Source organism: Neoarius graeffei, chromosome 16 (assembly GCF_027579695.1).
Source record: "Neoarius graeffei isolate fNeoGra1 chromosome 16, fNeoGra1.pri, whole genome shotgun sequence".
In the NCBI taxonomy this organism is placed as follows: Eukaryota; Metazoa; Chordata; class Actinopteri; order Siluriformes; family Ariidae; genus Neoarius; species Neoarius graeffei.
This window is the reverse complement of record NC_083584.1, coordinates 61,607,499-61,620,166: the sequence shown is the minus strand read 5'-3', so window position 1 is coordinate 61,620,166 and position 12,668 is coordinate 61,607,499. Positions and strand designations below refer to the sequence as shown.

At 42.1% G+C, this 12,668-nt stretch overlaps 1 protein-coding gene across 5 annotated transcripts in view; it reads left to right on the top strand.

The window, feature by feature from the left end:
• Positions 1 to 12,256, top strand: part of naalad2 (N-acetylated alpha-linked acidic dipeptidase 2) — a 46,670-nt gene extending 34,414 nt beyond the window's left edge. For 4 of the 5 annotated variants that reach the window (XM_060943326.1, XM_060943328.1, XM_060943325.1 and 1 more), the window contains 2 exons: positions 10,365 to 10,457; positions 10,888 to 12,256. In XM_060943326.1, coding sequence (XP_060799309.1) covers positions 10,365 to 10,457; positions 10,888 to 11,077 — 283 coding nt within the window. In that variant the 3' untranslated portion in view covers positions 11,078 to 12,256. Of the gene's footprint in view, positions 1 to 10,364; positions 10,458 to 10,887 lie in introns of those variants that run through there. The other variant, XM_060943327.1, reaches the window with a different exon arrangement.
• Positions 12,257 to 12,668: the final 412 nt, after the last annotated feature.

Sequence of the window (12,668 nt, the reverse complement as noted above, 5' to 3'; positions counted from 1 at the left end):
ATGGAGGTGGATTCTACCCCACATGTCCTACAGGGGGCGCATCCTTATCACGAACAATCTGGTCGCTGCTTCATTGTGGCACAAACTAATATGTGCCGACCCCCCAAAAGATTTCCTGGCCAACATTCAAGCGCTTCTAGTGAGTTTCTTTTGGGACAATTTGCACTGGCTGCCTCAAAGCGTGTTGTATCTGCCAAAGGACGAAGGGGGACAAGGTCTGATACATTTACCAAGCAGAGTGGCAGCCTTCCGTCTAATGTTCTTACAGAGATACCTGACGGGTCCCAAAGACTTGGTGTGGAGACCGCTTGTGGGCCTTCTATTTCAGACTGTGGAGGGGTTGAGGATGGACAAGGCTCTCTTCCTAATGGACGTAAAAAGGCTGGACATTTCTAGATTACCGTCATTCTACAAGGGCGTTTTCCAGATTCTGGGCCTGTTCCACACACAAAGGCCTGGACCGAATACGTCGCTGCATTGGCTGCTTGAGGAACCCCTAATCCATGGCTCTAGGTTGGATGTCTCTACAGACGGCAACCCTACACTGTCAAGACTTTTGTCCAGGACTGGTGTGTTACAGGTTAAACATTTGGTGGACTGTACAGGTGCCAACTTCTCATCTTCCTCTGAGTTGGTAGCACGTCTGGGCTTTAGGTCCGCACGGATTGCTGACAAATTGCTGGGCAGATGGAAAAAGTGTTTCTCAGCAGATGAACTCAGAATGCTGGCAAGGTTCAGTGGGGGGGTCGACTTCCCATCAAAGACGACCCTTTCCCCTTGCTGAACATCTTTCCTGAACTTGGGGATTGTACAGGGGTTCTGTTGGAGGGCAGAGAGAATGTTGGGGTTTCTCTGGCCACCTTGAGCGGGAAAGGTTTTTATAAGTTGTGTGTGATTGTTTTAAACAAACAGAAGCTTAACATGAGAGTCGACACCCCTTGGCGAGATGTTTTTAAGTTACAAAATGATGTGAAACCTGAATGGAGGACACTGTACAAGCCGCCCCTGAAAAAACAGATTGGTGACTTGCAATGGAGACTCCTCCATGGCATATTGGCAATTAATGCATTTGTTTGCATTATCAACCCTGCAGTGAGTCAAGACTGCCCTTTTTGTTCTGAGAGAGAAACTGTTTTTCATTGTTTTATGCACTGTTCAAGACTTTTGCCTTTGTTTGGCACTTTGACAAATTTGTTTTTGGCCTTTGGTGAAGTTTTTTCTGTGCAGACTTTTATTTTGGGTTTCAGGTACACACAGAAGCACAGATCCAAGTGTCAGCTGTTAAACTTTATTTTGGGTCAGGCAAAAATGGCCATTTACATCAGCAGGAGGAACAGGGTGTCTGGAGACTTAGATTGCAGTGCAGTACGTGTGTTTTCAAGTCTGGTGAAATCCAGGATTCTTATTGATTTCCATTTTTATGAGCTTATGAAAGATATTGATACATTTGTTGACAGGTGGTGTTGTGGGGAAGTACTTTGTGCAGTGAGGGATGAGGATGTGACCTTTTCTTGTTTTCTAGCCTAGAACTTGGTATGTTTTTAGTTTTGTTTGTTTTGTTTGTTTGTTTGTTTAAAAATGCTGTTCATGTATTTGAAGTATTTTTCAATGGTATAAACAAGGATCTGTAAATAAAGTGGATTTAAAAATCAAAAATCTTACTCTCTCTAACTCTGTCTTACTCTCTCTCTGTCTTTCTCTGTCTAACTCTCTCTAACTGTCTTACTCTCTAACTCTCTCTGTCTTACTCTCTCTCTGTCTTACTCTCTGTCTAACTCTCTCTCTAACTCTGTCTTACTCTCTAATAGGGATGTCCCGATCCGATCACGTGATCGGAAATCGGGCTCGATCGGAATCGGGCATTGCCTCCCGATCAGGGATCGGATATATATCTATATAATATATTCTCATTTTTAACACATCAATAGCTATGCGTTGGCACAGAGTGAGACCAGACCTCTTGTCTCAACACAGCAACATCAACGCGTGCGGCATGACATCACTTTGTAGCGGAGACGCTATTGGTTATTGGCTGCCTGTTGCCGGCAAAGTTGAACACGGAAGCAGTTCGAAGCGGAAAGCAAAGCATGAGATCATTTTTTTTTTCGTTGGATGACAAAAGAAACGGGCTCAAACCTGAAAGTGTAGAAATGCTTGTTTTCATCAAGAAAAACGTTCATTTCCTTAATTGAAATTACTGTACACCACTGTGAGATGCGTTCTTAAAAGCAAATTACTGGCACTGTGGCACTTTATTTTTTTTATTTGTTTACATTCCTGCCAGGTATTTTAAGGTTATTTTTTTTAATTTGTTATTTATTGTTCAAACTGCCTCACGTAAGTGCTCTGTTTGCTAACGGAGTTGTTGGATGTTAAAATAAGGTGTTAAATAAAAAATGAGGAACATCCTGGATCCGTTTCTTTCCTCGTCTTTATTTTTTATGGATTATAAGAAGTATCGGATCGGGACTCGGTATCGGCAGATACTCAAAATCAAATGATCGGTATCGGATCGGAGGGCAAAAAAACCTGATCGGGACATCCCTACTCTCTAACTCTCTCTTACTCTCTCTCTAACTCTCTCTGTCTAACTCTCTCTCTAACTCTGTCTTACTCTCTCTCTAACTCTGTCTTACTCTCTAACTCTGTCTTACTCTCTCTCTAACTCTGTCTTACTCTCTAACTCTCTCTAACTCTGTCTTACTCTCTAACTCTCTCTAACTCTGTCTTACTCTCTAACTCTCTCTTACTCTGTCTTACTCTCTAACTCTCTCTAACTCTCTCTCTAACTCTCTCTCTCTCTGTCTTTCTCTCTATCTAACTCTCTCTCTAACTCTGTCTTACTCTCTAACTCTCTCTAACTCTGTCTTACTCTCTAACTCTCTCTTACTCTGTCTTACTCTCTAACTCTCTCTTACTCTCTCTCTAACTCTCTCTCTCTCTGTCTTTCTCTCTATCTAACTCTCTCTAACTCTGTCTTACTCTCTAACTCTGTCTTACTCTCTCTCTAACTCTGTCTTACTCTCTCTCTAACTCTGTCTTACTCTCTAACTCTCTCTAACTCTGTCTTACTCTCTAACTCTCTCTTACTCTCTCTCTAACTCTCTCTCTCTGTCTTTCTCTCTATCTAACTCTCTCTCTAACTCTGTCTAACTCTCTCTCTAACTCTGTCTTTCTCTCTCTGTCTTACTCTCTCTCTAACTCTGTCTTACTCTCTAACTCTGTCCTACTCTCTCTGTCTTTCTCTCTGTCTAACTCTCTGTCTAACTCTCTCTCTCTGTCTTTCTCTCTATCTAACTCTCTCTCTAACTCTGTCTAACTCTCTCTCTAACTCTGTCTTTCTCTCTCTGTCTTTCTCTCTCTCTCTAACTCTCTCTTACTCTCTCTCTAACTCTGTCTTTCTCTCTCTGTCTAACTCTCTCTCTAACTCTGTCTTACTCTCTCTCTAACTCTGTCTTACTCTCTAACTCTCTCTTACTCTCTCTCTAACTCTGTCTTACTCTCTAACTCTCTCTTACTCTCTCTCTAACTCTCTCTCTCTGTCTTTCTCTCTATCTAACTCTCTCTCTAACTCTGTCTTACTCTCTCTCTCTCTTACCCTCTCTCTAACTCTCTCTTTCTCTCTATCTAACTCTCTCTCTAACTGTCTTACTCTCACTCTGTCTTACTCTCTCTCTAACTCTGTCTTACTCTCTAACTCTGTCTTACTCTCTCTCTCTCTTACTCTCTCTCTAACTCTGTCTTTCTCTCTCTGTCTAACTCTCTCTCTAACTCTGTCTTACTCTCTCTCTAACTCTGTCTTACTCTCTAACTCTCTCTTACTCTCTCTCTAACTCTCTCTCTAACTCTGTCTTACTCTCTAACTCTGTCTTACTCTCTCTGTCTAACTCTCTCTCTAACTCTCTTACTCTCTCTCTAACTCTGTCTTACTCTCTAACTCTGTCTTACTCTCTCTGTCTAACTCTCTCTCTAACTCTGTCTTACTCTCTCTAACTCTGTCTTACTCTCTCTGTCTTACTCTCTCTCTAACTCTGTCTTACTCTCTAACTCTGTCTTACTCTCTCTCTCTCTTACTCTCTCTCTAACTCTGTCTTTCTCTCTCTGTCTAACTCTCTCTCTAACTCTGTCTTACTCTCTCTCTAACTCTGTCTTACTCTCTAACTCTCTCTTACTCTCTCTCTAACTCTCTCTCTAACTCTGTCTTACTCTCTAACTCTGTCTTACTCTCTCTGTCTAACTCTCTCTCTAACTCTCTTACTCTCTCTCTAACTCTGTCTTACTCTCTAACTCTGTCTTACTCTCTCTGTCTAACTCTCTCTCTAACTCTGTCTTACTCTCTCTAACTCTGTCTTACTCTCTCTGTCTTACTCTCTCTCTAACTCTGTCTTACTCTCTAACTCTGTCCTACTCTCTCTGTCTTTCTCTCTGTCTAACTCTCTCTAACTGTCTTACTCTCTGTCTGTCTTTCTCTCTCTCTAACTCTCTCTTACTCTCTCTCTAACTCTGTCTTTCTCTCTCTGTCTAACTCTCTCTCTAACTCTGTCTTACTCTCTAACTCTCTCTTACTCTCTCTCTAACTCTCTCTGTCTTTCTCTCTATCTAACTCTCTCTCTAACTGTCTTACTCTCTCTCTCTCTTACCCTCTCTCTAACTCTGTCTTACTCTCTAACTCTCCCTCTAACTCTGTCTTACTCTCTCTCTCTCTCTTACTCTCTCTCTAACTCTGTCTTACTCTCTCTCTAACTCTGTCTTACTCTCTCTCTTACCCTCTCTCTAACTCTAACTCTGTCTTTCTCTCTGTCTAACTCTCTCTAACTGTCTTACTCTCTGTCTTACTCTCTCTCTAACTCTCTCTAACTCTGTCTTACTCTCTCTGTCTCTCTAACTCTCTGTCTTACTCTCTCTAACTCTGTCTTACTCTCTAACTCTCTCTAACTCTGTCTTACTCTCTATCTAACTCTCTCTCTAACTCTCTTACTCTCTCTCTCTTACCCTCTCTCTAACTCTCTTACCCTCTCTCTAACTCTTACTCTCTCTCTAACTGTCTTACTCTCTCTCTAACTCTGTCTTACTCTCTGTCTTTCTCTCTGTCTAACTCTCTCTAACTGTCTTACTCTCTAACTCTAACTGTCTTTCTCTCTCTCTAACTGTCTTACTCTCTCTCTAACTCTGTCTTACTCTCTTACTCTGTCTTACTCTCTAACTCTCTCTTACTCTCTCTCTAACTCTCTCTCTCTCTGTCTTTCTCTCTATCTAACTCTCTCTCTAACTCTGTCTTACTCTCACTCTGTCTTACCCTCTCTCTAACTCTGTCTTACTCTCTATCTAACTCTCCCTCTAACTCTGTCTTACTCTCTCTCTCTCTTACTCTCTCTCTAACTCTGTCTTACTCTAACTCTCTCTCTAACTCTGTCTTACTCTCTCTCTAACTCTGTCTTACTCTCTCTCTAACTCTGTCTTACTCTCTCTCTAACTCTCTTACTCTCTCTCTAACTCTGTCTTACTCTCTAACTCTCTCTTACTCTCTCTAACTCTGTCTTACCCTCTCTCTGTCTTTCTCTGTCTAACTCTCTCTAACTGTCTTACTCTCTGTCTTACTCTCTCTCTAACTCTGTCTTACTCTCTCTGTCTCTCTAACTCTGTCTTACTCTGTCTTACACTCTAACTCTCTCTAACTCTGTCTTACTCTCTAACTCTCTCTCTAACTCTCTTACTCTCTCTCTCTTACTCTCTCTCTAACTCTCTTACTCTCTAACTCTCTAACTGTCTTACTCTCTAACTCTCTCTCTAACTGTCTTACTCTCTCTCTAACTCTCTTACTCTCTAACTCTCTCTCTAACTCTCTTACTCTCTCTCTAACTCTCTTACCCTCTCTCTAACTCTCTTACTCTCTAACTCTCTCTCTAACTGTCTTACTCTCTCTCTAACTCTGTCTTACTCTCTCTCTAACTCTGTCTTACTCTCTGTCTTTCTCTCTGTCTTACTCTCTCTCTAACTGTCTTACTCTCTAACTCTCTCTTACTCTCTCTCTAACTCTGTCTTACTCTCTCTGTCTTTCTCTCTGTCTAACTCTCTCTAACTGTCTTACTCTCTAACTCTAACTGTCTTACTCTCTCTGTCTTTCTCTCTCTCTAACTCTCTTACTCTCTCTCTAACTCTGTCTTTCTCTCTCTGTCTAACTCTCTCTCTAACTCTGTCTTACTCTCTCTCTAACTCTGTCTTACTCTCTAACTCTCTCTTACTCTCTCTCTAACTCTCTCTTACTCTCTCTCTAACTCTCTCTCTCTGTCTTTCTCTCTATCTAACTCTCTCTCTAACTCTGTCTTACTCTCTAACTCTCTTACTCTCTCTCTAACTCTCTCTTACTCTCTCTCTAACTCTCTCTCTCTGTCTTTCTCTCTATCTAACTCTCTCTCTAACTCTCTTACTCTCTCTCTCTCTCTTACCCTCTCTCTAACTCTGTCTTACCCTCTCTCTAACTCTCTCTTTCTCTCTATCTAACTCTCTCTCTAACTGTCTTACTCTCACTCTGTCTTACCCTCTCTCTAACTGTCTTACTCTCTATCTAACTCTCCCTCTAACTCTGTCTTACTCTCTCTCTCTTACTCTCTCTCTAACTCTGTCTTACTCTCTATCTAACTCTCCCTCTAACTCTGTCTTACTCTCTCTCTCTCTCTCTCTCTCTCTCTCTTACTCTCTTTCTAACTCTCTGTCTTACTCTCTCTCTAACTCTGTCTTACTCTCTCTCTCTTACCCTCTCTCTAACTCTAACTGTCTTACTCTCTCTGTCTTTCTCTCTGTCTAACTCTCTCTAACTCTTACTCTCTGTCTTACTCTCTCTCTAACTCTGTCTTACTCTCTCTGTCTTACTCTCTAACTCTCTCTAACTCTGTCTTACTCTCTATCTAACTCTCTCTCTAACTCTGTCTTACTCTCTCTCTCTTACTCTCTCTCTAACTGTCTTACTCTCTCTCTAACTCTGTCTTACTCTCTCTCTAACTCTGTCTTACTCTCTCTGTCTTTCTCTCTGTCTAACTCTCTCTAACTGTCTTACTCTCTAACTCTAACTGTCTTACTCTCTCTGTCTTTCTCTCTCTCTAACTGTCTTACTCTCTCTCTAACTCTGTCTTACTCTCTAACTCTGTCTTACTCTCTAACTCTCTCTTACTCTCTCTCTAACTCTCTCTCTCTCTGTCTTTCTCTCTATCTAACTCTCTCTCTAACTCTGTCTTACTCTCACTCTGTCTTACCCTCTCTCTAACTCTGTCTTACTCTCTATCTAACTCTCCCTCTAACTCTGTCTTACTCTCTCTCTCTTACTCTCTCTCTAACTCTGTCTTACTCTCTATCTAACTCTCTCTCTAACTCTGTCTTACTCTCTAACTCTGTCTTACTCTCTAACTCTCTCTCTAACTCTGTCTTACTCTCTCTAACTCTGTCTTACCCTCTCTCTAACTCTGTCTTACTCTCTCTCTAACTCTCTTACTCTCTCTCTAACTCTGTCTTACTCTCTAACTCTCTCTTACTCTCTCTCTAACTCTGTCTTACCCTCTCTCTGTCTTTCTCTCTGTCTAACTCTCTCTAACTGTCTTACTCTCTCTGTCTTACTCTCTCTCTAACTCTCTCTCTAACTCTGTCTTACTCTCTCTGTCTCTCTAACTCTGTCTTACTCTGTCTTACTCTCTAACTCTCTCTAACTCTGTCTTACTCTCTAACTCTCTCTCTAACTCTGTCTTACTCTCTCTTACTCTCTCTCTAACTCTCTTACTCTCTCTCTAACTCTCTTACTCTCTAACTCTCTCTCTAACTGTCTTACTCTCTCTCTAACTCTCTTACTCTCTCTCTAACTCTCTTACTCTCTAACTCTCTCTCTAACTGTCTTACTCTCTCTCTAACTCTCTTACCCTCTCTCTAACTCTCTTACTCTCTAACTCTCTCTCTAACTCTGTCTTACTCTCTCTGTCTTTCTCTCTGTCTAACTCTCTCTAACTCTGTCTTACTCTCTCTCTAACTGTCTTACTCTCTAACTCTCTCTTACTCTCTAACTCTGTCTTACTCTCTCTCTTTCTCTCTGTCTAACTCTCTCTAACTGTCTTACTCTCTAACTCTAACTGTCTTACTCTCTCTCTGTCTTTCTCTCTCTCTAACTCTCTTACTCTCTCTCTAACTCTGTCTTTCTCTCTCTGTCTAACTCTCTCTCTAACTCTGTCTTACTCTCTAACTCTCACTCTCTCTATCTAACTCTCTCTAACTCTGTCTTACTCTCTCTCTAACTCTGTCTTACTCTCTCTCTAACTGTCTTACTCTCTATCTAACTCTCCCTCTAACTCTGTCTTACTCTCTCTCTCTTACTCTCTCTCTAACTCTCTTACTCTCTCTCTAACTCTGTCTTACTCTCTCTCTAACACTCTTACTCTCTTTCTAACTCTCTGTCTTACTCTCTCTCTAACTCTGTCTTACCCTCTCTCTAACTCTAACTCTGTCTTACTCTCTCTGTCTTACTCTCTCTCTAACTCTCTCTCTAACTGTCTTACTCTCTCTGTCTCTCTAACTCTCTGTCTTACTCTCTCTAACTCTGTCTTACTCTCTCTGTCTTACTCTCTAACTCTCTCTAACTCTGTCTTACTCTCTATCTAACTCTCTCTCTAACTCTGTCTTACTCTCTCTCTCTTACTCTCTCTCTAACTCTGTCTTACCCTCTCTCTAACTCTCTAACTCTCTCTCTAACTCTCTCTTACTCTCTCTCTAACTCTCTTACTCTCTCTCTAACTCTGTCTTACTCTCTCTCTGTCTTACTCTCTCTGTCTTTCTCTCTGTCTAACTCTGTCTTACTCTCTCTAACTCTCTTACTCTCTTTCTAACTCTGTCTTACTCTCTCTCTAACTCTCTCTTACTCTCTCTCTAACTCTGTCTTACCCTCTCTCTAACTCTAACTCTGTCTTTCTCTCTGTCTAACTCTCTCTAACTCTCTCTAACTGTCTTACTCTCTGTCTTACTATCTCTGTCTTACTCTCTCTCTAACTCTCTCTAACTCTGTCTTACTCTCTCTCTCTTACTCTCTCTCTAACTCTGTCTTACCCTCTCTCTAACTCTAACTCTGTTTTACTCTCTCTCTCTTACTCTCTCTCTAACTCTGTCTTACCCTCTCTCTAACTCTAACTCTGTCTTACTCTCTCTGTCTTTCTCTCTGTCTAACTCTCTCTAACTGTCTTACTCTCTGTCTTACTCTCTGTCTTACTCTCTCTCTGTCTTTCTCTCTGTCTAACTCTCTAACTCTGTCTTACTCTCTCTCTAACTCTGTCTTACTCTCTCTCTGTCTTTCTCTCTGTCTTACTCTCTCTGTCTTTCTCTCTGTCTAACTCTCTCTAACTCTGTCTTACTCTCTAACTCTCTCTCTAACTCTGTCTTACTCTCTAACTCTCTTACTCTCTTTCTAACTCTCTCTGTCTTACTCTCTCTCTAACTCTGTCTTACTCTCTCTCTCTTACTCTCTCTCTCTCTTACTCTCTCTCTAACTCTGTCTTACTCTCTCTCTAACTCTGTCTTACTCTCTCTCTCACTCTGTCTTACTCTCTAACTCTCTCTCTAACTCTGTCTTACTCTCTAACTCTCTTACTCTCTTTCTAACTCTCTCTGTCTTACTCTCTCTCTAACTCTGTCTTACTCTCTCTCTCTTACTCTCTCTCTCTTACTCTCTCTCTAACTCTGTCTTACCCTCTCTAACTCTAACTCTGTCTTACTCTCTCTCTGTCTTTCTCTGTCTAACTCTCTCTAACTGTCTTACTCTCTCTCTAACTCTGTCTTACTCTCTATCTAACTCTCTCTCTAACTCTGTCTTACTCTCTATCTCACTCTGTCTCTAACTCTGTCTTACTCTCTCTCTCACCCTCTCTCTAACTCTGTCTTACTCTCTGTCTTTCTCTCTGTCTAACTCTCTCTAACTGTCTTACTCTCTCTCTAACTCTCTCTCTAACTCTCTGTCTTACTCTCTGTCTTACTCTCTCTCTAACTGTCTCTCTAACTGTCTGTCTAACTCTCTGTCTAACTCTCTTAACTCTGTCTTACTCTCTCTGTCTTACTCTAACTCTCTCTAACTCTGTCTTACTCTCTGTCTTTCTCTCTGTCTAACTCTCTCTAACTCTCTGTCTTACTCTCTCTCTGTCTTACTCTGTCTTACTCTCTCTCTAACTCTGTCTTACTCTCTCTGTCTTACTCTCTAACTCTCTCTAACTCTCTTACTCTCTAAGTCTTACTCTCTGTCTTACTCTCTCTGTCTCTAACTCTCTTCTGTCTTTCTCTCTCTCTCTGTCTTCATCTCTCTCTAACCTTTTAACTCTGTCTCTTTCTCTGTCTCTTTTTTTTAGTTCTCTCTCAGTTCGGATGGTGAATGATCAGCTGATGTATCTTGAGCGGGCCTTTATTGATCCTCTCGGCCTCCCTGGTCGACCTTTTTACAGGTAAACACGTCTCACTTTATGATGTCATTAACACGAGACCAATGGCTTTGTGTCTCTCTCCACTTCTGTGCACAAACCTCGAGGACTGGCACGTCACAGGATATGAACACGGTCGACGTTGACATTTCAGCTCACTGTAGTGTACAAAGGAAAGGGAGGGAGTCATAAAACGAAACAGCCAAAACTAGGTTTGGTTACCACAATTTTTTTCCCGTCTTTGAAAGAGCTCCCTCTAGTGGTTGAGGATGGAAGGAGAGTATTAGATGAGGTCAGGATTTTACCTTCCTGTTTTCCTGCTCATGTTTGTTTACGGATTAAAGAGAAGGAAGGCGACATGGGTCTGAATGAGACACAGCCAGAATCTAACGTGGAAAAGTTGTGAAAGCCGTACGTATCGTTTGTCACGTGTTGTTTTCTCTCCATCCTGCAGGCACGTGGTGTTCGCTCCCAACAGCCATAATAAGTACGCAGGCCAGTCGTTCCCTGGGATTTACGACGCTCTGTTTGATATTGACAAAGCTGCTGAGCCTGAGAGAGCCTGGAGCGAGGTGAAGAGACAGATCAGCATTGCTGCTTTCACCGTCAACGCCGCTGCCGATACGCTCCGCCCCGTCACCTGACCACAAGATAATCTTCACTTACATTCAGTCTGCTTGTGATTTTTCACCAAAATTTTAATCCTTGCCAATCCCCAGTCACAACTGTTGCAACATGACAGGACTTAGAGGAGACGCTAACTACCCTCTTCTACATACATAAGGGAAAAAACCACCACATCAGTAATATAGTATAGAAAATATGCAATAATTTTATGTACACTCACCGGCCACTTTAATAGGAACCTGTTCTTGGCTGCAGGACTGGAACCCAATGTGTTCTTCTGTCTCCTGTTGGATGCTGAGATGCTTTTCTGCTCACCACGGTTGTAAAGAGTGATTATATGAGTTCCTATATCCTTCCTGGCAAAAAAGCTCGGATCAATCTGTCCATTTTCCTCTGACCTCTCTTATCAACAAGGCGTTTGTTTCCACACAGAACTGTCGCTCACTCACTCGCTCGATGTTTGTTTTGTTTTTCGCACCATTCTGTGTAAACTCTAGAGACTGTTGTGCATGCAAACTCCAGGAGATCGGCAGTTTCTGAAATACTCAAACCAACACCCATGCCACAGTGACAGAAAGTCACACTTCTTGATTTGAGATCACAGTTTTTCCCATTCTGATGTTTGAACATTGTGAGCATTAAAGGAGAACTGAAGGCAAATTTTTTTATTCTCAAAATTCAATTTCTCATTTTATTAAATATCGGAATGCATTTCTGATCGCTATATTGTCGCTGCTATAGCAAGTTATGAGTGTTTGAAATATAGTGTGTAATATATCAGCCCGTATGTCAAAGCAATGGCCGTAAACAAGATTCGTTGAGACCTGTGCGAGACATCGTAGGACGGAAGTAAAACGTACAGCGGAAATCAAAGCGACCAACATCTGCCAACGGTGTCAAAAGACAAGCGCGCCCTCTTTCGAATGCTGACATAATCAAGCTGGAAGTTGTGTTTGTTTTGATAGCAATCAGGAAAGTTTGAAAAAAGTAGGCAGCAATCGTCATTTAAACTCATTTTTGTGTAATATTTCATTTGGAAAACAGTTTTCGGCGGCACGGTGGTGTAGTGGTTAGCGCTGTCGCCTCACAGCAAGAAGGTCCAGGTTCGAGCCCCGGGGCCGGCGAGGGCCTTTCTGTGCGGAGTTTGCATGTTCTCCCCGTGTCCGCGTGGGTTTCCTCCGGGTGCTCCGGTTTCCCCCACAGTCCAAAGACATGCAGGTTAGGTTAACTGGTGACTCTAAATTGAGCGTAGGTGTGAATGTGAGTGTGAATGGTTGTCTGTGTTTATGTGTCAGCCCTGTGATGACCTGGCGACTTGTCCAGGGTGTACCCCGCCTCTCGCCCGTAGTCAGCTGGGATAGGCTCCAGCTTGCCTGCGACCCTGTAGAAGGATAAAGCGGCTACAGATAATGAATGAATGAAAACAGTTTTCAAAATGGCGGCGCCGACACTTCACGTTTGAAGTCTCACACAAGTCTCGTGAAGATCGCGCGGATAAGCGACGCCTGCCGTGGACCAAACGGACTAAATTCAACACGGCTAAAAACCGAATAGGCCGATAAGTATAATATTTAATTGCGATTAGTTGTCGATACAAGTCACGATGTA